The sequence below is a fragment of the Bos indicus genome, chromosome 8 (genome assembly GCF_029378745.1).
Source record: "Bos indicus isolate NIAB-ARS_2022 breed Sahiwal x Tharparkar chromosome 8, NIAB-ARS_B.indTharparkar_mat_pri_1.0, whole genome shotgun sequence".
Lineage (NCBI taxonomy): Eukaryota > Metazoa > Chordata > Mammalia > Artiodactyla > Bovidae > Bos > Bos indicus.
In genome coordinates this window covers 42439721-42466941 of record NC_091767.1, presented here as the reverse complement: position 1 = coordinate 42466941, position 27221 = coordinate 42439721, and the positions used below count along the sequence as shown (strand labels likewise).

At 41.6% G+C, this 27221-nt stretch overlaps 1 protein-coding gene across 6 annotated transcripts in view; it reads left to right on the top strand.

The window, feature by feature from the left end:
- The window catches only part of SMARCA2 (SWI/SNF related BAF chromatin remodeling complex subunit ATPase 2), a 179782-nt gene that overhangs the window by 37514 nt on the left and 115047 nt on the right, over positions 1-27221 (top strand). For all 6 annotated transcript variants that reach the window (XM_070794598.1, XM_019966019.2, XM_070794597.1 and 3 more), the window contains exons 6-14: positions 4053-4179; positions 6100-6273; positions 7354-7527; positions 10290-10460; positions 19215-19268; positions 22364-22494; positions 22720-22777; positions 25067-25167; positions 26822-26969. In XM_070794598.1, the coding sequence (XP_070650699.1) occupies positions 4053-4179; positions 6100-6273; positions 7354-7527; positions 10290-10460; positions 19215-19268; positions 22364-22494; positions 22720-22777; positions 25067-25167; positions 26822-26969 (1138 nt within the window). The remainder of the gene's footprint in view (positions 1-4052; positions 4180-6099; positions 6274-7353; positions 7528-10289; positions 10461-19214; positions 19269-22363; positions 22495-22719; positions 22778-25066; positions 25168-26821; positions 26970-27221) is intronic.

Here is a 27221-nt window from a genome sequence, read left to right as displayed (position 1 = left end):
GTCGCCTTTAATGGAACTCTTTTTCTTGCAAGAACAGTAACCCCTCTTGATTTACTGTTCAATCTGTATGAAAAACCTGAGTGACCTAATTCTGCTTCAATTTTCTGTACCCGTGAGGACACTAAATGAGTCTCCTGCAGTTATGCAGTATTACATCTGTTGTTGTTTCGGGAAGTTTAGAATCCTGAATCTCTTTATCAGACTACCTGCTGAATCCCATTGATGGGAAGATGAAATTGTCTGGAGAGGAGCATTATTTAAAATGAAGATTTCTATTAACAGCCACCACCACCACACAAAGATAAAATTCTCTATGTAAAAGAAGCCCCTCCTATCCCTTTACTACTCCCTCTCCCCATGTGCTGAATTGGATGCATATCATTTTACATCGGAATCTACCTTTCCTCTTTTCCTGTAGTTTGCACTCTGTACTTCTTGCCTCCCTTCCATAAAAGAAAGAGTCTTTTGTCCTGGAGAATCTGAGATTCACTGACAAATTACTAGGTCCTTTGGAGAAGCCACCATTTCCGGGGCTTCCCTTCCCAGCTTCCCACCGACTCCCACGTCCAGGTGACCCCATGTTCCACCTACCCCACTCCCCACCTTCTCACCTCCCTGCTTCTGCTCTCCACTCTCCAACATCCGCCCTCCTGGTCCAGTGTGATTTAATCTCTACACAGTCAGGCCAGTTGTCCTAAGATCATTTATTTAGCCCCAGTTCCAGTCGTTTAGACGATTAAGGAAAAAGCACCCATTCCTCTAATGCAGCTCCTGACCCACTTTGTCCAAGAGAATAAGACACAATGCCAAGGGACAGTTTGAATTCTGGGTTATTCTGATGAAAAAGGACTGCAGTAAATACAGAACCAAAGAAGTAGAATAACCATATTGTTGGCCTTTATCTCACGCCGCTACAGTATTTAAATTTCCCTTAGTATGGCCTTAACTCTACACAAGTAGAATTGTTTCAGTTTCTTTTTTTCCCCTTTAAATTATATGTTTGAAAAACCTGTAATAGATTTTTCTCTTAATATCTTAATTGTTAAGATGCATCACCTGTTGCTGTATTTGGGAATTTTTGGCCATGTGCATGTTTAAGAAATTGAATTGGATAAAGGAAGTATATGTTTGTTTCATACAGATAAAAGTTAAAAACCATGATTAGAATCCCATGAGTATCAATAGTAAAAGGAATGTGGAAGAAGGTTGGGAGAGTTTGAACAATCTGATCGAGAGTAAATTGATGAATGTTTATTGTTATTGTTTGAACCTAATACACTTTTAGTCTGTTGCATGGTAAAACCATTTATAAGTACTATTGTTTATGTTGGTATGCATTGTTGAAATAACACGATAACAATGATGATACTAGTAGTAACATGTGATGATAATAGATCATTCAGTAAATCATAATAACACATATATACCAAATAAAAGAGGAATCTATCATAATATTATTTTCATGAAAGTGTTCATTGTTCAGTCATATCAGACTCTTTGTAACCCTGTGGACTGAAGCCCACAAGGCTCCTCTGTCCATGCAGTTCTCCAGGAAGAAATACTGGAGTGAGTAGCCAGTCCCTTCTCCACGGGATCTTCTAGACCCAAGGATAGAACCTGGGTTTGCTGCATTGCAGGCAGATCTTTACTATATGAGCAACCAAATGAGGTCAGGAAAAAAATGACACATTTCCCTTATTATTATTTTTAAAGTTTTGAGAAATGTATTTTATTTCTCTGTCAAAGCAAACAGCTCTAATTTTTGTTTAAAAAAAAAGCCCTCATTTTGATACTTGGGCTTCCCTGGTGGCACTAGGGGTAAAGAAGCTATCTTCCAATGCAGGAGATGCAGGTTCCCTCCCAGGGTTGGGAAGATCCCCTGGAGGAGGGCATGACAGCCCACTCCAATATTGTTGCCTGGAGAATCCCCATGGGCAGAGGAGCCTGGTGGGCTACAGTCCATACGGTTGCAAAGAGTTGAATATGACTGAAGCGACTTAGCACACACACACACATGCATGCATTCTGATATTTGGGCTATATGAACTATTAAGATATTTTGCAGTGTGCAAGTCACAGAAGGTTTTCTTTTTCATATCAATATATGGCATCATAAAGGTTAATAAAACCATGAAACTAATTTTAAACAGAATGTTTAGTTATCAACTTTTATAGCTGAGTTCCATGAGAGTTTGCAGTTAGAAAGTGTACTTTGATTATCTGTGGTGGTGTTACAGTGGTGCTGGTTTAAAGCCAGTGAGGAGTCTCATCTTGGCTCTCTCCTTTACTGGCTCTGTGAAGTCCACATGTTTCTTAGTATCTCTGAACTTCAGTTTTCTCAATAACATAGTGCTGTTATAGACTTACCTTGTAGATGTATATGTGTGTGTGTGGGAGAGAGAGAGAGAAAATTAAATTGTGCTTTAACTACACCTGCAATGCAGGAGACTCCGGTTTGATTCCTGGGTCAGGAAGATCTGCTGGAGAAGGGATAGGCTACCCAGTCCAGTATTCTTGTGTTTCCCTTGTGGCTCAGCTGGTAAAGAATCTGCCTGCAATGCGGGAGACCTGGGTTGGGAAAATCTCCTGGAGAACAGAAAGGCTACCCAATCCAGTATTCTGGCCTGGAGAATTCCAAGGACTGTGTAGTCCATGGGGTCACAAAGAGTCAGACACGACTGAGCGACTTTCATTTTCACTTTAAATGCACCTTAGTGCAGTTAGTTTAGTTTAACTTACTACCATTTACTGTTCTTTCTTTGTCAACATCTATTCCAAGCCAGTTTTGCCCCCAAATATGAGGGAAGGTGATTCAAGGAGATCCAACCAGTCCATCCTAAAGGAGATCAGTCCTGGGTATTCATTGGAAGGACTGATGCTAAAGCTGAAACTCCAATACTTTGACCACCTCCTGCGAAGAGTTGACTCATTGGAAAAGACCCTGATGCTGGGAGGAATTGGGGGCAGGAGGAGAAGGGGACGACAGAGGATGAGATGGCTGGATGGCATCACCGACTCGATGGACATGAGTTTGAGTGAACTCCGGGAGTTGGTGATGGACAGGGAGGCTTGGCGTGCTGTGATTCATGGGGTCGCAAAGAGTTGGACACGACTGAGCGACTGAACTGAACTGAACTGATTATAAAACTTGATTTAAATGGCAGATCATTATTTGTAAGCATAGGACCCAGGTGAACTCTAAAACCAGTTTCTGTGACTTACAGTAACAGTATCGCAAGTAAATTAAGTGGGATGTCTTTTATTTTCTGTTCTGCCTCTATTATGAGGAAGTACCCACAGTTCTGTTTTGTTTTTGTTTTTTTTTAATGATGGCCAGACTGAGATTGCCTGGCAGTCCTTTTCTAGAAACTCTTAGTTTTCACATGCTGTTTGCTATTTACTGCCGCCCCAAACCAGATTTTTTTTTTTTTTTTTTTTTTGATATCTGATTTGCCTTTTCTTTTCTCAAGCAAGTATTGCTCACAGAGGAAATGGTTGTGGTTGGCAGGGCTCTTTCTCTCTCTCTGAAAGTTTTGGGTTGGCTGATTTCTGTGGCCTCAGCACCTAAAACTGTTCTCGTTTACTCAGCATTAATGCCTGTCATCATCAGCATCTTGGAAGGAAGGGCCAGTGGCCCCACTGCCTTAGGACAGAACTAGAAGTTAGAAAGAGAACTCTGTTGTCTCAGCTCTGCGCTCTGGCTGGGAGCAAGTCAGATTTTTCCTGGCTGTCACTTTCTCTCTCTCTTCAGAGGGAGCCATGGGACTTTGACTTTGGTCCTCCGTGTACCCCAAGCCTTCCTTCCTGGCTGTTAGAGACAGGTTGTGAAGAAGGCCAAAAGTGTTAAGTAATATAGCACCTGTGGGCATTAGTGCAAAGGGAGCTTTTCTCTGCTTAACATCAGATAATCTGTTTGGGTGTCAGAAATTTGCCATCAGTATCTGCAAGGTGTTCTGCCATGAATGTAAACCTGAGACTATTGTCTCTCAGTTAAGACCAGGCTGTAACATCTATTTTCCCCTCCCCCTCCCCCATTTTATCATCTCCTTTAGACTTCAGGCTCGCATAGCCCATAGGATACAGGAGCTGGAAAATCTGCCTGGCTCTTTGCCACCAGACTTACGAACCAAAGCAACCGTGGAACTGAAAGCACTTCGGTTACTCAATTTCCAACGTCAGGTAATAACTTTTCCCCAGCACATCTGAGGTACAGGAAATGAAATGAATGTAATTGTTCCAGAGTGTGATCTGTGCGTTTCCTTAAGTCTGTTCAATATTATTAAAAAGATATAAATTTAGTGTATCTTTTCGACCAGCAGCACAGAACTGAAAAGTAATGAAGATGAACCGCTTATTATTCTGTTTTTCTCTTCTGTACATCAGAGACATTTTTTTCTCTCCCATATTATGGTTTCCAAAGTCTGACTTATGGCATTTTGTTACTGTAGATGAAACCTTGAGAACAGATGGAGTAGCTCATGTTTGTCTTTATGATTTCAAAGGAAAACAGGAAGGTGATAGATCAGAGCTTCTTTGTAAAGAGAAATCTAAAACCCTTAGCTCTGACTATGCAAATTATTTTAACAAATATGAAAGGCCCTTAACTAGTAGCTCATTGTTTATACAAATACATAAAACTATGTTTTGTAACTGCAGATTATTCATCAACACCTACTTTTGCAGCATCTGATCACGTCAGAGCCCAACACTGACTCATCAGTGATTTTGTAGCTACTGTTCTTGCTATGGTCTTAGTAGTCACTGATTAATAAAGGCAAGCATAGCGATCTATTTTACAATTGCTAAATCTGTAGGAGACTAGGGGGATGAAGTAGAGCTAACATTCACTTTGGCGAGTTTTGCCTTGCTGATCCCAAGCTACAGGTCCCCTAATTGTCACACAGCCTCATTTAGCCAAAGGGGAAAAGGAATGCTTCCTGGCCAGTCAGATGGGCTTGTTTGGGGAAGGACTCAGGCATGCAAAATGAATTATTAACAAGCAAAAGTAGTTTGGAAGGATTGAATTGCATGACTTGGTCTATTGGAGGATGTGAATAAAATTCCACGGCCAACCCGCTTGCTGTTATCATGTGAACTTGGAAATACGTTTGCCTTGTTGGTTATAATATCACAAGAGGGCATCATGGTGGCTGGCAGCTACTTGGCTATAGGTATGTGAGTAGATTAGAGCTTAATTAAAAAAACAAAAAACTGTGCATTCCGTTTGTTTGTTTCTTGTGGGTAACTTTATAAGCCATTTAATACAATTTTATTAAATGACTATCAATCAACTATAGTTTCAGGAATAAGATTACATTCAAATTAGCTTAGCCATGCTAGATTCTGATTGGTTTCTGATTTTTGCTTCATTTTATTGAAAAACCTATTATCTATGAAGTTTTCCAATGATATTAACTATAATGGATGCTGATTTCAGATTCAATCAAATAATTATTTCAATGCATGTTTCCAGCCCTTACTCTCTACCACCATATAACATATGATATGAATGAGGTGTTATATTTATGATAATCTGAAAGAAGTCCATGATATAGTAAAAACAAATAAATAAATACCTTTCAAAGATCATTGTTAGGAGTGAGAGGAAGCCAAAACTAGTATTTCCCATTTTTATATGAGACAGTGAATTAGCATTGTTTGGTATCTACAGCTACTTCATATGAACAGGAAGTAGTTCTATTCTTTTTGCCCAGCGTCATCAACGTTAATCTTTAAACACAAAGAGAATATTAGCATGGCACTTAAAATGAAGTAAAAAAAAAATGTTTAAAGCTTATTAACTAATTAATATCATTTAATTAGAATGAATCGATTTGTTTAAAAACCAAGACATTCTCTACTTATTTACTGGAGACAGTGCTATACTTGGCTTCTTATCTGAATTTTTTGGAAAGGAAACTTTGAGCATCTCTGAACATACCCGATACCCTTGGCATGATGTAGTTCCTTTGTTTATAGAAGGCCAGCTGTGATGGAGAAACTCGGGGAGTCCCTTTTCGGCTCCACCAAACGGAGGGCAGGGGGACAGGGGTGTGACCTCCATCAGGGGAGATGTTCTAACCACTCCCCTCTCGACAGCTGCGACAGGAGGTGGTGGCCTGCATGCGACGGGACACGACCCTGGAGACGGCCCTCAACTCCAAAGCGTACAAGCGGAGCAAGCGCCAGACCCTGAGGGAAGCCCGCATGACGGAGAAGCTGGAGAAGCAGCAGAAGATTGAGCAGGAGCGGAAGCGAAGGCAGAAGCACCAGGTACTCGGGCCCCGCCATGTGACTGGGCCGAATCAGAGCCCCTGAGAGATGGGCCCCTGTGGGTGGTGGGGACATCACAGAGAGGATCCTGGCAGCTTAGGAGGTCCGACCACACCGTCTCATAGATGAGAAAGCTTAGGCCCAGCAGAGAGGTGACCTCCCCAAGGACACAGAACAGTCAGTGCAGGATGAGGGCGGAGGGCACTGCTCTCTGAATTCCAATCAAGTGTCATAGTCATAACCCCATGGGAGGCTGCTGAGGAGGTGGGTGCAGGAAGGTTTCCTAGGACAAAATCCTAGGGGAGAGGGAGCTTGGAAAGAAGAGGGCAAGCAGTTATTTTTATAACAAATATAAATATAGTATCCTGGGCTTTTCAAGGGCCCAGTTGGAGGTTTCACAAGGGCAGATATTTTAAAACATTCCTTTCCAGAGATTTGGAAATATTTTGATGTAGGATTTGATTCTCGTGTCATAATCCTATAAATTTTGTTTTTCAGAGCTTAATTTGGTTTTGTTGCAAAGTGCCTTGATTGGTTTTGTTTTGCAAAGTGTTGGACTTTAGTGTAAATAAGGTTATGCGTTTCCCCTTCTTTATTTAAGAACTGGATACAAATGGTGTGTGGCCATTTTAGCTTCCTATAAAACTCATTTTGGGTGACAATTCTAAGGTATTTAAGTGAGAGCACTACTTTCATAACATGATTCAACTGTTTGTCCTCTCAGTATAATACCTGTTTCCCTGGGCTTTATTCGAGAGTGATTTGCTTTAAATTTCATCATCACCATCTTGAAGGTACCTCTCAATCTCGGATCTTTCCGTTTTCATGTGGCCACACCCTCAGGACCTGGGAGGCTTCTTTTCTACAGGCTGGCACTGAAACAGACTTGGAGAGGTCACCTCTCCCACCACCCCGTAGCCCACACCTCAGCTGTGGAGACCCACCAGGGCACCCATCCCAAATAGGTTCTAGTTCCCCCTTGCTGTTCAGTACACACTGCGAGTTTTCTTGGACTGGGTTGAAACTTTAACTGGGAACTGGATGTTCAGCCTTCTCTTCTCCCTGCTGTGGATCCTTTAGGAATACCTGAACAGTATTTTGCAACATGCAAAAGACTTTAAGGAGTATCATCGGTCTGTGGCTGGCAAGATCCAGAAGCTTTCCAAAGCAGTGGCCACCTGGCATGCCAACACCGAAAGGGAGCAGAAGAAAGAGACGGAGCGGATTGAGAAGGAGAGAATGCGGAGGCTGATGGTAAGGACCCTGCCTACGGAAATTCAGGAAAATGCTTTGCTCATAGCCATCTGCACTGAGAAACATGCCATGGTACAAGGAGAAAGTAAAAGGTGTTTATCAAGTATACTAATCCATTCCTTTAAACTTCACAGGGATAAGGTAAAAATACCTTCTTTTCCCTAGACAACGCAATGCCAGTAGTCAAGGGCTACCACTGATGAGTACAGTGTTTCCATGTCCTAGGGTGGCACTGGCACTGCCAGTTTGATGATAGCTTCTCACGTGAAGATAGGTTCTCTAGTTTTTAGGAGTTTTGATGACCAGACCTGGAAGGATGGAAGTGGCAGTTCTTTTTAAAGTAGTGCCTCTTTTCTCTTATTCTCTCCTTTTCTTCCATTGCCAAAAGCAGAAAGTCCAGGATATTTCATTGTGATTTCTGCCAAATCTTTAAGATGATCACCCTACCATACAATCATTCCTTGGCATCCACAGATTGGTCCCAGGACCCCACCAGATACCAAAATCCGTGATGCTCAAGTCTCTTATATGAAATGGTGTAGGACAGTGAGCCTTCCGCATCTATAGATGCGGATGCAGAAACCACAGATATGGAGGGCCTAAATTAAATTGTTTCATGGAATAGAAAAAGAAGAAAACTCCTAAAGTCATCTTTTAAAGCAAGTATAATATCAATACTAAAGCACTGTGAAAAATTCCAGTGAGAAAAAAAGACTAACATTAATGAAAAAATTTTGAATGATATATTAGCAAAGAAAATACAGTGTGGTATTTAAAAAGTGGTTTAAAAAATAGTGCTTCTTTGAGACTAATGACAGAAGTTGTTTTGAATGAATATCTCATTAAACTGTGTCTTGGAATCTAGGAAGTTTTTTTTTTTTTTTGAAGTCTCTGATACTTATGCTTATCTTTTTTTTTTTTAAATGGTAGAAATGTTTCTTTTACAGTTTAAAAAGTGATTTTTCAGTTAATTTTGAAATACTTCTTTTTTGTTATAGCTGTGTTATTGTGGAATGCTATTCATGGGTCATTCCATTTCTACCGTTACTTTTTAATGGATATATAAACACAGGAGGAATTGGTTTATGTCATAGACCTACATATTTGCTTTTATTGGCCACTTATTTTTGGAATCAAATCTCAGAGCACACCATGGATTTTAGAAAAGTGTGTGTGATGTATATTGATAGGAGACCTGCATATTCTTTGTGGGATGTAATGCCTGAGTATTGGATGAAGATAAAATCATTAGGGTCAACCTGTAATTATGTCCCTGAAAAATTTCAAGTGACACAGTCCTGGCTGGTATTACAGTTTGCATTTTTTGGTCTTTAATTTTTCTTTGGATTTCAGAGAGTAAACAACATATTTTAAAATGCTCTGTGTCCAGGTGCTACTAAATCTTGTCATCTTCTGCCTCCTGCTCCGTTTTTGGATGGGAGGGGACTGTCTCAGAGACTGCTAACTAGCTGGGGAGACCATTTTATAGTCATCTGAGCAGTAAGCAATCAAATTTGTCTGATTCAACTGAAGTGAGACTATATTAGAACTTCAGTAACAGATTGGTTTGACACTAATGATTAGGCATTTGCAAATCATTCATTTTTGCAATTAAATGATGGAATATACAGATAACGGAGAAACTGAAGTTTTTTTTTTATCACTCTTTCTTCAAGTGAGATCAACCATAACCAAAAGCAATTAGAGTTATAATAGCATTCGAGGCTCATGTTCATCCACGGGGCCGACAGCAGCCAGGAAGAGCGATGAAGCCGCTGTCGCTCCGGCAAGTGCTGGAGGGACACCCTTGGACTGAAAAACCCAAGCTCCTCTATAATGCAGCTGCCTCCTAAAGATTTTGCTGTGTGTTCCTTTTATCCTGCATCATGTGAAGAAAATATTTTGGAAATGTCCTTTTATTGGGATGTATAAAGATTTCTCTTGAAACAATCCAGAGTCCATCAGAGTTTTTATTCCATTTAACCTCATAACGTTGCTTAATGGGAAGTACTGTGACTGTTTTATGGCTCAGCACTCTCAGGCTTCAGGTGCTAAATGACTTGTCTCCAGTCGCCTGGGTGCACCATGCAGTGCTGATCTGGGACCAGAATCCCCACAACTTGACCTTTGCTGTCAACCGCAGTGTCTGTCATGCTTTGAAGTATCAGAAATTATTTGTTCAAAACCTATTCAGTTCTTCGCCTCTGGAAGTACTTATGGAAATACTTACGAATGAAAAGCTATTACGGAATTTGCTTCAGGACCATTCAGTTCAGAATTACAGGGCAGAGGTGGGGGAAGGGCAGCAGTGAAACGAGTCATCACGTCATCACGAGTTAATTGTGTTGGTTGCTGTTGGTTATATGAGTGAGTTTACTACTTTCTCTGCTTTTGATTATGTTTGACAATTTCCAATACAAAGTTAAGGGTAAGCTTCAGATGGTAAATCATCAAATTGTAACACTTTTTGTGCAGTTTAAACAAAGAAGAATGGAAAGTTGGCTCGAAGTGCTTGATCACACCACAGAAATTGTGTAGTTACATGTGTTGATCTGGCCCTGAACCCCCGTTCTTGGGAGGTAGGCATCACACCGCCCTGTGTTCCCCAGTCCCCGCCAGGGTTCAAGGACTTGGGCAGCTGGAATCATTCAGTTTGCTGCACACACCGCTAAAGTTCAGACCATCAGGAGAAGGATGTGTGGGAAAAGGTGTTGCCCACAAACTTTTATTATGTTCTCGCCACACTCTTCTTTCCTTAATAGGCTGAAGATGAAGAGGGCTATAGAAAACTGATTGATCAAAAGAAAGACAGGCGTTTAGCATACCTCTTGCAGCAGACTGATGAGTATGTGGCCAACCTGACTAACCTGGTTTGGGAGCACAAGCAAGCCCAGGCGGCCAAAGAGAAGAAGAAGAGGAGGAGGAAGAAGAAGGTGAGTACTCTGATGCCTGTGGCTGAGCTGGGGATGTGTTTGGGGACCGGTTTTAGGCCTGTCTTGCCCTGTAATGAGTACTCCTTAACTACCCTCAGGGAAGACTTAGATGATTTTACCGTAAACACTGCTGACATAGATGAGTTGATGAAGCATATTAGACAACATATTGGAGATGGACAGAATGTATATTCAATTCCTATTTCCACTGTTTGACACAATATTAAAAAACTAAGTACACATAGTCGATAGGAAAGGGGAAAACATGGCCCAAAGAAGGGTTTGCTCAAGTGCAATGCGTAGGCAGGGGACTGCTGAGTTAAGAAACTGGAATGAAAAATGAAAACCAAAATGCCTTGTTCAGATTGAAAGGAGCCAGAGGAAGATGAAAGAGAGAGCTTTGAGATACTTTTAGTAACATATTTCAGCCTGTTTGGACAGACAGCTATTGCCAAGATTGTTCATTCAGTTCAGCTGTCCTAGTGTTACAGTGAGGAAAATGTGCAGGTCAGAGTTTTAGGTCATTACAGAAAACAATAGTATTATGTAAAATAATCTGAATTATCATGAGAAGTGAGGGTAAGATTTACAATCTCTGTTCTGCAGATCGTATATCTCACTTCAAGGGTAACCTGCTTCCCTGTGTGGACCTGTGGATATATTAGATCCTCTTGGAAGCTTAGGTAGTCTGGTAATATAGTTCTTGGTGGCTATTCCATTTTCATGGTCAGTCCTGATTGGTCTGGGTACAGACATCAGCAGGAAGGCTTTAAATTGTGAAGATTGAGGACTGGTAGCATTTAATCATTTTTTTCTGTGCACGGAATAATGGAACAAAATGTTTTTCAAAAAATAATTAATTTCATGGCTCCTGACTTCTCATACCTGTTTCATAATTAAGGAGGAGGAATAAATGATTGAGAAGGTGCCTTCTGCACCTGATTTCTTTAGTATAAGATAGCTCCCCTTATTGTGAAGGTGAACGAGGGATGAGTCAGGGTTTGCATTTCGACATTTCCTTGGTGAGAAATACCAAATTTTCTTGTCAAGGTCGCATTATAGACTTTGCAAAATTCCAGCTCTCAATTTCTAACTTAAAGTTGACACATGGCAACCAGATACAATTCTGTAATATTCCGTAGGTGCATGCTAAGTCACTTCAGTCGTGTTCAACTCCTTGAAACCCTATGGACTGGGACCCACTAGCCTCCTCTGTCCTTGGGATTCTCCAGGCAAAAATACTGGAGTGGGTTGCCCTGCCCTCCTCCAGGGGATCTTCCCAACCCAGGGATGGAAGCAGTGTCTCTTATGTCTCCTGCAATTGGCAGACAGGTTCTTTACCACTAGCATTACCTGGGAAGCCTGTGTTCCATAGGTGGACCCATGAAATAGCAGTTTTAGTTTTTCCTAATCCTGAAGTTTATTCTGTGAGGCTGTAACAAAAAGGTCACTGTTAGTGTTTTTAACATTGCAGTTCATATTCTATGTTTGTTTGTGATTGAAAGCTAATGACTCAAATTTGAGCTTCTGGCTTTTAATGAATGGATTGTTGCCATAGTATTGAGGGCTTCCCAGGTGGCTCAGTTGTAAAGAATCTACCTGCCAATGCAGAAGATGTGGATTCAATTCCTGGGTCGGGAAGATCCCCTGGAGAAGGAAATGGCAACCCACTCAAATATTCTTGCCTGGGAAATCCCATGGACAGAGGAGCCTGGTGGGCTACAGTCCATGGGGTTGCAAAAGAGTTGGACACGACTTAGCGACTAAATAGCAAACAGTCACAGTATTAAATTGCTATATCATCATAGGCAAAGAAAGATACGTAATTGAGTAGTAATGATTATGCTTTTGTTTCTGTGTTAATCTTTACAGAGCAGGAACCTGTTGGTATTTTTCATGGTGCTTGCAACTCTGCATCATCTATAGGTTGACTCTCTACTTCCAAACTCTTGCTTTCAGATTTGCTAATAGCACTTATTTTTCCTATTCCATGCAGTTGCTCAGCAAATATTAACCGAACTCTTACTGTGATCTAGGCAGCGTGCTAGATTCTGAGGGAGAGAGTATAGAGGTGAGGAAGATTTCTCCTGCCCTCCTAATTAAACCAAAGAAGGAGACAGGCAGACATTAATCAAACTATGCACCTGAATATATAAGTATAAACTGTAACAAATGCTGTGAAGGAAGGCAGGGAGCCAGACTACGACCTGATTGCTTGGCAAACGAGTCATAGGCACCCCAGTGACTCCGGTCTACCTGGCGTCTCTTTCCAGGCATCTCCCATTGATGAGCTCACGTGATGAAATATGCAGAATTGTTACTTTATTATCAGCCCTTCCCCTCTTGCCTGGCATGCTGTCAGGATGTCTTGCATCTGAGCACGCCCTGCCCTTAGCAGGACCAAGGAGATCAGGCTCAATTTCCTTCCCAGCCATCTTGTTGGGAGACACTGGATAAAGGACAAGAAGACACTGGGATCCTTTCTAGTCTTTCCTGAAAACTGTGTCACTTAAGACTTAGTTCAAAGTGAGTCACCCAATTTCAGATGTACCTTCATTCAAGTGCAAAGAAAATGGATGCTTTCAAAAGCTGATTATTTGACAGTTTGGATTATCTGGAGTTCCTCTCCCCTCCATTAGAGTGAATGATTGAGAGTTGTTTGTTCCAGCTTCTCTGTCAGGGAGGGAGGCTGCGTGGGGACGTTTAATTCTATGCTATCCCTTTCAGCATTTCCCGTAGAAGTAATATCACGCTGCACCTATCTACAGGGTTATTTTCTCCCCCTTATTAAGTAAGGCATCCCTAAATCTTTCTTTTGAAAACAGCTTCTTTACCCAGTGAGCTCATAGCACTGAACTAGTGGCAACACTTGAAGGATAAGATCCAGGTCACTCCAAGACCTCTGCCATCAAAGATGAGTATGACAGACCTTGTGATTTAATTGGAAAGGGGCAACTTTGTTACTTTTTGTCATTTTTTAAGAATTACCCCAGTGTAACAGAGAAGGCCTCTTTCTTTCTTGGGGAGTTGATCCTGGTTACTTGGTATTAATGAATAATAAAGCGGGTTTCCTTTAACCTCACATGACCTTGCTTAATTTTTCTCTTCTCATCAATACAGCCACTTCTATGAAGTATACATTTATAAGTCATTCTGAAACTTCTCTCTCTCAACCTGACTTCCATTAATGCTCTTGAAGTGGAAGAAAAAGAAGTAAAGTCTGTGTATCTACTCGAGTGTTAGAGGAGGAATCGTTTTTCAAGTATTGAAATAACTATGTGACACCGGCTCCTGTGGTGTCATGCTCATGACAGCCGGCTCACGTGGGACAGCATGAACACAGTGTTAGTGTGTGCTTACCGTGCCCTTGGAGGTCTACTTCCTCTGCCCTGAGAGTTCTGGCCTATCTACTGGAGGGACCCAAGGTTGAAATGGGGGTGTGTACACATAGGAGTGAACATGCTCACTTATGACTTGGATCACTATCTAAATCACATTAATACACTGTCTTTTAAATTCATAACTGCATCAGAAAGCATAGAATACTAATTGTTCTTGTTCCCTGGTAGGATATTTCATTAAGAGATCTGTAACTCAGCTCTTTAGTCTCTTAATCTGTTAGAAGGTGATAGGAAAAGGACCTACAGCCTGCATTTGTTGTAAGGATTGCAGAGGTTATATGCATGCGTGAGCACTCAATTGTGTCTGACTCTGCGACTCCATAGCCTGCTAGGCTCCTCTGTCCAAGGAATTATCCAGGCAGGAATATTGGAGTGGGTTGCTATTTCCTACTCCAAGGCATCTTCCCGACCCAGGGATGAGACCTGAGTCTCCTGCGTCTTTGCACTGGCTTGCGGATTCTCTACTACTGAGCACCTGGGAAGCCCAAGATTATCTAAAGGACTTTGAATGCTCCCAGGGACATAGTAAGTGCTCGGTAAATATTGGTTATCTTATCAGGAAGTTCTGTGGTATAAATGCAGGATAGTGAGTGTCCAAATATGGTTATAGGTTTCTCTGAAAAGGAAATCTTCTTTTTCCACTTATTGCATATTCTCTGTGATGTTGAGAAAATAAATGGCCATTTTTTTCTAGGTGAAGCTCAGTTAGCTATTACTAAGTCAGGTATCTTTTGGGACGATGACAGGCCCCTTGGCGGTTGTGGCCTGCAGTGGGAAATGAGGATGTCTTATTTTGGGCAGACTCTGCTTCCCTTACCTCCCCAGCTCCTACAAAGAGAATTTTCTAATTATTTGGCCTCTGCTCTCTGATGGTTCCTGGTAATAATGAGGCATTTCTTACATAGATTTAGGCTATGTTTTTCCTTGGGCTGTGGTCAGGAGCCCCATGCCAGCCCCCCGCCCCTGAATCTACTGCTGAGAAGTCTGGTCATTTCAGAGGTTCAGCTTCCCCAGCTATTGACTTCAGGCCCAAATTAAAGTATTTAATTCCCTCTTCCCAGATCTTTCACTGGGATGTACACCAGCACAACGACACCCTTGGTGTTTATTGTGACATTTCTTGGAAACTCACGATACTAATGGGAACGTACCCAGAGAATGCATGGGGGAGCACTGTGCCAAGTCTCTTCTTCATTGTGGCCTTTGCTTCTCTTTCTTTCCCTCTCATCAAACAGTATTATATACACTGTTATATGTGAATCTCAGATCTGTGATGTTTTGGAGGGGGAACCTTTCTGACACTAGTGTATTGATCAATATAGAGATGAAAAATGTGTTTTTCTTTTAGGTATCAAATAATTAAAAAAAAACATCTTGGTATAATGATGAAAACAGCATCAGATGAAAAGCTATAATCTTATTGAGACATTTTATATTCAATTTATTCTCCAGTCCTTCTCAGTTCTTTTATCTCTTTTCCCCAGAGACTATTAGTTTATTGCAGTTTTCCTTCACAAGGAGATTTTTGTAGGTGAAAGAAATATTCTAAGGCAATTTTGGGCATTTGAGTATAGTGACTATTGTAAAGGTAGGTGAATGCAATGACACAATTAATTAGATTTATTTGATAAGTTTAGTGTCAAAATGGGTGAAACCAGAAGTTTGGATCAAAGTCTTGCTTAACTGGATTGACCAGTTACTTGAGTCAAAATGTTGGAGCTGGTTTTCCCTGCAAGGCACGACCTAAGTCATGTGCAATTGCTTGTTAACTTGATATTCTTGGGTATTTTTTATTACCTGTTCACCTATCTTAATGCTCACAGTTCCTCTTAAGTGACAGTAAAAATAACCAAGTGATTCCTGACAATCTTAGGTTTCCCTCAGAGCAGAATGAGTCTTTAAGATGCCAGCACATTTAAATGATATTTCGGTATATTGTAACAACACCTGCTGGGGGATAAACTGTGTTCATTGTATAATATAGTTTGTAAGATATTTGATATAAAACTGTTTCTTTACAAAGTGAGGCTGTTTGTGGCGTGTGTTTTGGTAATCTGCATAAAATACCCATTGAAGCCCATTTTCTTTTCTTTGAATATTTATTCACTTATTTAGCCAGGCTGGGGTCTTAGTTGCGGCATGTGGAATCCTTAGTTGCGGCATATGGGATCTAGTTCCCTGACCAGGGATCAAGCCCATGCCCCCTGCATTGAGCACACCAAGTCTTAGCCACTGGACCATCAGGGAAGCCCAAAGCCCATTTTCTTGGGTTCAGCTTCCTCGGGGTTTTCACGTTTGGGGTTTCCTTTCTGTCCTTGCCTTGTCACTGATTGTGTTACACAGCCTAGGAGGATGGGTACCTGAGTACAAAGCTTTGTTCACAAACATTCCTGAAGAGAGTGTTTGAATTCACATTGGCCTTGGAAATCGGGAAGCCCAATTCTTTCATATTGTGTCACATCCGCCTCCGTAATTACATTCCACCCTCCACCCATGAGGGTAGTTAGTTATCAACTTTTTGCAGGTCGGAAGAAGCCAGTACAAAGTTCCTTTAGCCCTGATTAGTGGCTGAACTGAAGTGGATTTTGTTTTTGTTTTAATCAGTGGAGATAAGCTGAGCAGACTCACTGATACAGAACTTCCTCAGGCAGCCACTGCCACAGGAGCATCAGGTTGTTTCACCAGGGGCTCGGAGTCTGTCCAGAGTTAGCTCCAGTGGTAGCACCAGTCACAGTCTGTTTGGAGTTGACCATAAACAAAAGAAAAAAAGAATTTTTTTTTTTTTTGGAGGGAGGGGAGTAGAGGGTTCAGCACTAGTTTGATGTGAGAATGTGGATTTATGAAAGTATACCCACCAGACATTGTCCCCAAACTGAAGAAATTCAAAGCATGATGGGAGAACTTGACATCTCCTGCCATAGAGCAGACTGCCATCTGGCTTCCGCCTTGTATAATAGCACAGCCGAACTGGGTGTAGATACAGGGCACACACAGGAAGTATCATAGAGCACCAGTTCAGTGAGAGAACTGTGTGTACATTCTTAGCTTTTTTATGATTTGCAAATATATTGGCACCTAATTACAATGGTGATAATTCATTGAGTGTATGCTAAGTGGAAAGCTTTGTTCTTGCTATTTTCATTCATTCCTTCATTCACTATATTTATTTAGTGTCTTTTGAGTGCCAGGACCCCTTGTAAGGTATGGAAATACATGTGTGAACAAAACAGACAGAAATCCCTGACTTTGTAATGTTAGGAAGCAATTTTCAGACAGTGCTGTGTGTTGTATAGACATAAAAAACCCTCAGACTGTCATTGATTCTTTTACATTGTGAAAAATGACACTCGCAATGTATATTACATGTAACCTTGATTATCCGTATTAACGTGGTGATCCGGTCCTGCAGCAGCCCAGTGAGGTGGGAACTGCTACTTTCCCAGAGGAGGGAACCAAGATTCAAGAGATTTGCTCAAGATCAAGTGGCTAAGTATTTGTGCACTTAGTGACAAAGCTGGGATTCAAATGCAGTTCACCTAATTCCAGGACCAAGATTCCTAAGTCAAATGTTACATTGCCTCTCGGATTTGATACTAGATGGAAATTTAAAAATTAGTTTAGAGGATTTTAAGTAATAGAAAGTCCTGCTGATGAGGCAGTTTTAGATAACACCCTATCTGGTTGATAGCATATTCATAGAAGAGTGTTCTTCATAATAGTTTTGACTCTGTTATTTGTGGTCCTGCAGACTTTTTAAATGTGCTATTCATTGAAACAGTGATCCATTTCCACTAGCTAGATACTGGAAATTGGCTTATTCATTGTCTCATTTGATATTCTTTGTTTGCCAAATTTGTAGCTAATTTCTGATTTGTATGGAGAGAATGGTGGGATTAATTGACTTTCTGCAATTAATTGAAAAAGTCGCCTGAATATAGTGCCTGAGAAATCCAAAAATGGACTTTTCAGGGGAGCTGGTAGCAGGGACGGTTCCTTTTCTGGACTTTCTGCCATTGTTCTCCGAATCCATAGCCCAGATATAGGGCCCAGTGCTTTTCCATGATGGTCATTCCTTTTGAGCTTGGAAATATTTTCACTTTGGGGTTGCAGAAATAGAAAATCAAATTCTTGGGAAATCATAACCAAAGGGAGCATTTCATTTGGTAGAAGTGCTACATTTTTTACGCGTTGTGCTTTGGCATACATGTATACGCATACGTTTTATAAGAAAATTAGCAAAGAACTTCAGAAAGTTCAGACATTTATGGGAAATGCCCTTCTTCAGTACAGACAAAGACTGGATTTTCAACCCTAGACATTTTCTATAAAAGCTATTTTGTCAAGAGACAATTGAGTTATTTTCACAGGAAGCAAAAAATGTATTACACAATCAATGCCTTAAGTAAACAAAGTGGAGTTAATATTGATTCTGTATCATTATGTATATTTTTAATTAACTAAAGGGCCCAGGGGAGGAAAGCTCATTTTCTTAAATGTCTTGATAAAGGAAATGACTGAAGTTGGGTTTTTTTCTCCTCATCGCACTACACAGAATAACTTTAAAATAAGGATTCCGTGAAGGTGGTGTTAAAGATTTCACTTGTTAAAGAGGTTGTTATAAATGTAAGAAATTTCAGACTATGTTGTGTTTATTGCAGATGAGGCTCTATCAGGTATGTACAAAATGTGACATAATCCTAGCTTTTCATTTAAGCGGTCTTTGAGGCACATAGAGGTTAATGGGCTAAGATACTGGAATGCTTAAGAAATGGAGGATGACAGAATTTTCTATGAGACCACAGAATCTGCATCAAATTTCCCCATATACCCACTGAGGAAATGCTATTATGAAAGCCAATTAGGTAGAATGAAAAGCATTCAGAGAATACACAGGATTTTGAATGATTTCATATTTTTATAACCCAAGAGTGATTCAGAGTTCATTCTTGAGGGGACATTTTTTAGAAAACTTGCTAAGGGAATGAGCAAGTTGAACTGATTCAGGATGTGTCTTCCTAGTGCCAAATACAACCACATTTCAGATTGTGACCTCGGTCTTAATGCTGCCACATCTTAAGCTCTTTGCATCCTAGAAGACACAGTCCACCCCTCTCTAATGGGCCAACCCTGAGTCACATCTAGCTTCAGTCACTCCCTGCAAGTTGCCAATAAAATATACACTCTGTCTCAGAGAGTGAAGAGAAACACACATAAAAGGCATTAATTCTTAAGCTCTGTTGGATGATGACAAGTAGTAATGAAATGCTGTTATGTGCCTGCCACTGAGTTGCCATGAGGTCCTTCCTGTACCCACCTTCTGGGTTCATACCTAACATTTGACATTGTTTTGCAGAAGGCTGAAGAGAACGCAGAAGGAGGAGAGTCTGCCCTGGGACCAGATGGAGAGGTAAGGGATTTTGCATCCATTTTTACTGTACTCTGCTGAATGAAGCCCTGCTATTCTCTGTGTATACTAATTGTATTTTTCACTCCGCTATTCATTTTTTAAGTAAAAAGAGTAGTCCATTAGCATAGTAGACAATTAAAATAGCATAAAAGGAATACACTAAACAGTAATCTTCCATCTCAGACTGCCAATCAACTGATATTAAGTTTCTTGTATACCATTCCAGAAATTTTCTGTGCACATATAAGCATGTGTTTATGAATATACAGAATGTGGAAAAATCTTAAGTGATTCTATATTTACATTTTCCCTGTCAATGATGCAGAAGCATAAAATATGACCCAGTTTCTTTCATTTACTTTGAAATTTCATAACTCCATAAGCCAAACAATTTATGTATTTGGTAGCCTATTTTTTTTTTTTTAATTTTCTGTAAGCTTACCCTATAGCTTCTATTCGTAGATTCATCAGTATATTTCTAAATTTTATTTCTGTTATTTCTGATATTCTCCTGCATCACCAGAATACAGTGATTGATTTATTGGATTTTTTTTTTTTTTCTCTGAAAACTCAGAGTTCTGTGCCAGTGATTCACACGAGCATGTGTCCTTCAGAGTGGGATGGGAAGGGCATTTGTTTCAAACTGCCTTCTCCTCTCACAGATTCTGAAAAATCTGCCTGGAAGATTGGGGTGGGTGGAGGGTTGCCTCTTTCCTTTCCAGAATCACCGTTCACATGAGTCATATTATGAATGTGAACGGCCCAATGGCAGGTAAAAGGTTGAAACCACTATTTTATGCAGAAACCTCTTGAACAATAAATGTTACTTAACCGCTATAATTCATCACAAGGAAAGAAAAGATTGGGATAAATGTCTAATGTGTGAGAAACACTCAGTGGGCTATTATAGGGGAAGAATATTGTATGTTAGGGCACTTAGGAATCGCTCTAATTTGTGAAAGCCCAGCCTTACCAAAGCATGCCTCACGTGGGTCTGTAATTAACAAGCACATAGGGAGAGATTTTAAGGTGTTAGTGTGGTAGCTCTCTTATATTATCCCCTGGGAAAATTAGCTCATACGCTTTTTTCTTTTTTTTAAATCATAGCACATGATATGTTCTGTTTGCTATAGTGGGCAGTCTTCATCTTACCTGGTTTGTCTTGAAATAATGTTCTGATTACACTCTGCTGTGTTCACTCAGTGTTTCTGCCAAAGTTCTAATTTCAGCTGTAGCGATTCTCAGTTTTCTCTGAGGTATGACACAAACAGTAAAACAAGCTGTAGTACAACAGGTCAAGATAATGGAATATGATTCTTCCAAGGGAAATGGTAGCAGTTCCTACGTAAGTAGGAAATGTAGGAAACGCTACTTACGGTAGGTGTCCTACTTATCACATGAACATATAGATGACCTTCTACATTAATGAGGAAGAAGCATTGTCTTGAAATGCAAAGTAACAGTGTTCACAACCATTGCTTTAGCACACATAAAAGGACAGAAACTCTGGAGTAAGCCTTCTCTTTTTATTTTTTCAGGTTATTTTTGTGGATAATTGCTAATATGATGTTTCTTTTTCTGACAGTGCTGTGTTGAGGGAGAAGGGGGAGAGAACCAGTTTTGAGGTGGAGGGGGAACATGGTCATTTCCTATTAGATATAGAAGATAACCTACAGCACGCTGTTTTTCCATTTTAACTCCAAATAACAATTTAGAAACAACTTTTCGGAATTAGTGAATTGCCTAAATGTGTGAATTTTATCACTTTAAAGGAAATGGATAACTTGAATTCCTCACAGATCAAGCGTTTCCAAACAGACATCTCGCCTGGGGGCCTGCTCCTAGATGCACAGTCACCCTGTAATCATAGCATTCATTTGCATAGGATTACTCCAGTTTTAGACCTTTTTAAACAGTTTGTTCTCTGAAGTAGGTTAAACACAGCCTCTGCAATTTCACTTATTCTCTTAATTTTCTGAGCAAACTACTTTTCATTGAGAGTCCAGTGACGAATTTCAGCTCAAACCTGGTCGATTTGCCAGATTTCCGATGAGCAGAGCCTTTTGCTTTATTGCAGGTCCCCATGGTTGGGCTAGGTACCTGATGGTTTGGTTTTGGATGAAATGACATTGTTTCTGCAGAAGCCACACTGGCCATTAAGAGATGACACAAGTGACAATCCCTCTTTCTTTTTTCCATCATTCTCTCTGAAACCATGAGTTTGTAGTAGTCTTTATCTGGGGGAAGTATCCTGAATATTCGTTGGAAGGACTGAGGCTGAACTGAAGCTCCAATACTTTGGCCACCTGATGCGAAGAGCCACTCACTGGAAGAAACCCTGATGCTGGGATAGACTGAGGGCATGAGGAGAAAGGGGAAACAGAGGATGAGACGGTTCGATGACATCATCAACATAATAGACATGAGTTTGAACATACTCTGGGAGACAGTGAAGGACAGGGAAGCCTGGCGTGCTGCAGTCCATGGGGTCCCTAAGAGTCGGACATGACTTAGTGACTGAACAACAGCAAATTAATATGTGGGGGTTTAAGGGTTCTTAGTTGAAAATGGCAAGAATCAGCTCTGCTTGATTTAAGTAAGAAGGCAACATGTCACTAGGATATTGCACGGGTCATCAGATCTCCTGAAGGCAATAATCTGACTGGGACTACGCTGTTATTTCAGTGATGTGTTACTGTGGTGTACTCTACACCTGGTTAGTGAAGACACAGCTGGCCTTGGGAGTAGGCATGGCCAATACCACTGCACTGGCAATGCTGCCACTGTTGTCTGCTCTCGTGCCAGTGTGCCCATTGGCCCTCGCTTTCTTCTAGGTCCTGATTCAGAGCCTTGGTGAATGTGCCCAGTTGCAGAGCTTAGGTCTTGTGCCAACACCTTAGCTGCAAGGAAGGCCAATGTTTTCCATTTCTTTAGTGAAAAGTGACCTCCCACATCCCACCTGGGAGGCATCTCACCAGGAGACAAAATTTCTAATCACAGGAAAGGGTTTCAAATGCTGGATAGCCACAAACTGTAGCACAGAGTTGGGAGAATATCATAACACTAAGCAGTGCCGTGTCTTTTCTTCTGTCTAGCCCATAGACGAGAGCAGCCAGATGAGTGACCTCCCCGTCAAAGTGACTCACACAGAAACTGGCAAGGTCCTGTTTGGCCCAGAAGCACCCAAAGCAAGTCAGCTGGACGCCTGGTTGGAAATGAATCCTGGGTATGGCATGAAAGCAGAATTATTGGTGTTCTTTGGCTTTTTAGATTTTTGTGGTCCTTGTAAAATCTGGGAACTGAAACAACCTGACCATTGCTGAACTGAGGTTATTACTTGCATTTGTCATTTGTACATAGAATGGGCCGTATGTATTTGTGTATACACATACACACACATAATAATTTAAAAAGCTAAACTTGCTCTTCCTCCCTGCTCTTTTTCTTGTAGTTACGAAGTTGCCCCTAGATCGGACAGTGAAGAGAGTGATTCTGATTATGAGGAGGAGGTATGTTTGTGTCTCTGTTTGGAGTTCATTGGCTGGAAAGTTCTCAGAAAATACCTGGGTCCTTCTGCCTCTTCGTCCGCCACTGTTAGCCAGCGGGTGACTACTGGCCTGGAGGGTTTGCCGGAGCTTCGCTGGTTCATGCCTAGTTTCACAGTGACTTCTCAGGGGCTCGTTCTGGCCAGTGGGGAAACTTGGTGAATTCTCAATTTATTTGAAACCAAGAAAAGAGAAGCTGGCATTAAATTGGAGGTGGTAGAAAGGTCTCTGGAGGAAAATTGGAGATGGATTACTTTGGGAAAAGCAATTCCATGCTTCTAAGTGGTTTACACTGAGGGTTAAGAGCCTAAAAATGCCTGAAGTCCTTTAGTGCTTAGGCCTGTTTGAAGCTGTAAGTATTGAAATTTGGACAAAAAGGGCAACATGTACTTGGTTTAATGAGTTTATTGAGCCTCTTGGTTTGTTGTTGTTTTTTTTTTTTTTTTTAATGGGATTCTTGTTTTAATTCTTTGGATATAATTGGTATCCACCTTTCTCAGTCTCTTGGAAGGAATACTTACTGTATCTAGAACCTAAAATGGTATACTTTTAATAGAAATGAAAGAATAATCAAGGTATTTCTAGATCAACTTTAAATTGCTTAACAATTACAAATAGAAGAAATAAATGAAGATTTTTATCTCCTTTATTAGAGCATTGCTAGTGTGTAGTCATAAATCTGATGTTTACCAGTTTAGAGGAATCTTGGTTCAAAGAACACCATGGCCAGAGCAGAGCAGCCTTACCAGTGACAGCTCACCAGAATTTTAAGACTGTTGTTATTTTCTTCTGTTTTGTGGACCTGTGTTTCATAAATTAATCTACCATGGATTAAAGATGAAAGATAATAAAAGTTATTATTATTTTTTAAAGCGTACTATTAACAAGCAAATACTTTTGGAGGAATGCTATTTTTTTTTATAGGCCACTCTTTCTCTGAGATATTTGAAACTTACAAAATCAATTTTTTAAATATCTCTTGTTTACTCGGATGAATGGGTCCATAAATGATCCGTTGGAAGAATTTTCTCATTGAGTCTGAGAGCCAGGGAGGGACAGAGACAAGGTAAAGAAGGCTGCTCAACCCAAGGGTGCCCTCCTAAGAGTGACAACTGCAGACAGCTCCAGACAACTGGGACCAGAGTGAACTCTGAGCTGGGGGTCCAGAGACTGGGTCCTCATCTGTGGCCAGTCATGTCCCCTCTTGGGGTTCACCTGGTCATGAAGGAGCTGTACCCACTCCTCATTTTACCCCTTACAGTTCAATGATCTGTGATCATAGATTTAACATTCAGCATTACGATCATTGTCAGTCCTCATTGTTTCATTCAAAAGTGATGGAAAAGCATCATTCTCTTTAAGCCTACTTTTAAAGGGGATTCTTCTAGGTTATCTGAAAAGATATAGCCTTCAACACCAAGTGGGTAGTAGTGGATATGATGGATATTTAGTAAAGCTTTCCAACGGGCCAGCAGAACCAAGTAGGTGGGGAGGTGATGAATCCTTTGCCATGTTATTGACAGTGTTTATCTACATATCCAGAAATATGAAGTGGCCCCAGAACACACACCCAGAAGACCACATGCCTACAAGCTCCAGTCCCTCCGCCGTGAAGGCGTGTGAGAACATCCAGGGTCCACTGGCATCATCAGAAAGACAATACTAAGATCTCTTCAACTGGCTTTGGAAGAGAAGGGTTTTAGAAGGTGGCTCAGTTATCAAGAGCAGATGTCTACAGCAGCAGTCCCCAACCTTTTTGGCACCAGGGACCAGTTTCGTGGAAGAGTTTTTCCACAGACCATGGGGATACAGGCAATAGGGAGCAGCTGTAAATAGAGATGAAGCTTCACTCAATTGCCCGCTGCTCACCTCCTGCTGTGCAGCCCTGTTCCTAACAGGCCATGAACTGGTACCCATCCGTGACCCGAGGGTTAGGGACCCCTGATCTGCAAGACTCTCTGATGACCAAACATTGATACAGATCCATCTTTCTGGCATGGTTTTTACGTATTTACTCCCGGGGAGCAAGGGTTCCAGGATCCCTAGAGGGCTCCTTCTGTTCTTTCATTCAGTGGTTTAAACAGCGATAGAGTGGTGGGAATTGCCTAGAGTAGGTTAGGGTTAAATTTATGTCCCCCCTCGGTTGCGTTCACTTCACTTGACAAGTTGAATACTATTCCCTTTCTTTCCACAAAATGCCAATCCTAGGGATTCCCTCTTTATTTTAAAGTGGAGTCTTTGTTCCTTTTCCAGGATGAGGAGGAAGAGTCCAGCAGGCAGGAAACTGAAGAGAAAATACTTCTGGATCCAAACAGCGAGGAGGTTTCGGAGAAGGACGCCAAGCAGATCATCGAGTATGTATCGCTCAGAGTTTCATCTCTTGTACATGCGTTTCATGAGGGTTATCCCCTATGAATTTACTTTTAGAGAATTTTGTCTTTAAGGATGGAAGCTGACTTTATGCCCAGACTCCCCTTGAAATGCCACCATCAGAGGTCACCAGCGTGTCCCACCGCTCAGCCCCTTCTTTAGTCCTCTTCTCCTTCCTGACTCCCTCACTCCTGGGTTTCTCATGTCATAAGCACTTCCATCCTAGTTGAAATTTGCCCCTCCAACCTGCAGCCTTTCCCACCTCCCATAATGGCATCAACACTCCTCCAGAAACCCACAAGGGATGTGCCCTTCCCTTCTCTGTCCTCGCTGCTGCAGGTGGTCAGCCCCCGACTCCCCCAGCCCAGTCTCTGAAACACCCCAGAGTCCTTCCCCTCACCTGAGCACCGAGCTCTTTGCCTCACCGCACCCATCCTCTACACCGGTGGGCTATACAGCTCTTTGCCTGTATCGCTCTAGTGTTAAAAGAAAAATTGTGGTGAAACAATCTGCAAAAGAGAACATTTTAAAGTGATGAGATTTAAAAAAAAAAAAAACCAGAAATAGACATTCTGATATTTTCTCCTTTTATTCCAGGGCTCTGTGCCCACTTCAATAATCTTTCCTTTATCCATCTGCCCCCTTCTTCACTGAATGTTTTAGGAGCCCACCCCCACCCCACCTCCATAGGAGGCTTCCATGGTGGCTAAGTGGTAAAGAATCTGCCTGCAATGCAGGAACCACAGGAGATGTAGGTTCGATCCCTAGGTCAGGAAGATCCCTTGGAGGCGGGGAGCATGGCAACATACTCCAGTATTCTTGCCTGGAGAATCCCATGGACGGTCCATAGGGTTGCAAGGAGTCCAACAGGAATGAAGCAACTTAGCATGCACACTCGCACGCCCCCTCTGTGGAGTGACACAGTAGTCGGTTAACCTGGTGCAAAAACAGAACGCTACCTCTTCTCTTTCCCGTGTCTTTAATGCCACCTTCTTCCCCCTCTAATCTGTCCAAGCTTTGGGCAGTGTTCTGTGGGTAGGATTTATCTTTGATTTTCAAGGGCCTAGGACACTTCACTGGCAAAGTGTGAACTTGCAGGCATACAGTTCATGCTCACAGCAGTCATCTGAAGTCAGGAAGGCCTGTGTGCAAATCCTGATGCCAGCGTCCTTCATGCGACCTGGGAAAATTCATGAAGTCATGAACTTAGTCTGAAGTTCTCCACAGGTGTAAAGTAGGGAAGGTAATAGTAACGTCTGCCTTGCTTGCTTTTTGCGAGGATTACAGATATGTTTTACCTGCTGGGCATGAAGTAGGTGTGGGGGCTTCCCAGGTGGCGCTAGTGGTTAAGAATCTACCTGCCAGTGCAGGAGATGCAAGAGACTCAGGTTTTATCCCTATGTCGGGAAGATCCCCTGGAGGAGGGCATGGCAACTCACTCCAGCATTCTTGCCTGGAGAATCCCATGGACAGAGGAGCCGGGTAGGCTGCAGTCTATAGCGTCCCAAAGAGTTGGATATGACTGAGCATGCACACGTGAAGGAGGTGATAAATGAAGCTCTACTTACTGCAGCTGTTTTTGGCTCTCCATTCATGCACAACTTCCCTGTGCGTGACTCTCCACTTTCTCTGCCCCAGGACAGCTAAGCAAGATGTGGACGATGAGTACAGCATGCAGTACAGTGCCAGAGGCTCCCAGTCCTACTATACCGTGGCCCACGCCATCTCCGAGAGGGTGGAGAAGCAGTCGGCCCTCCTCATTAATGGAACCCTGAAGCATTATCAGGTAACTGATGTGGTAACTGTGTATTCTTGGTAACACAGGGAACTGTATTCTTGGCAAGTTGCAATCTGTTACCTAATTTTGATTGGATATGTTGTGTGCATGCTAATTGCTCAAGAGAGTTGATGATGGCAGGCGTCTGGGGTTAGATTCTTTCTTTTTTCATTTTTGGCCATACTTCATGGCATGTGGGATCCTAGTTCCCCAGGCCAGGGATCAAACCCATGCCCCTCTGCAGTGAAATTGTGGAGTCTT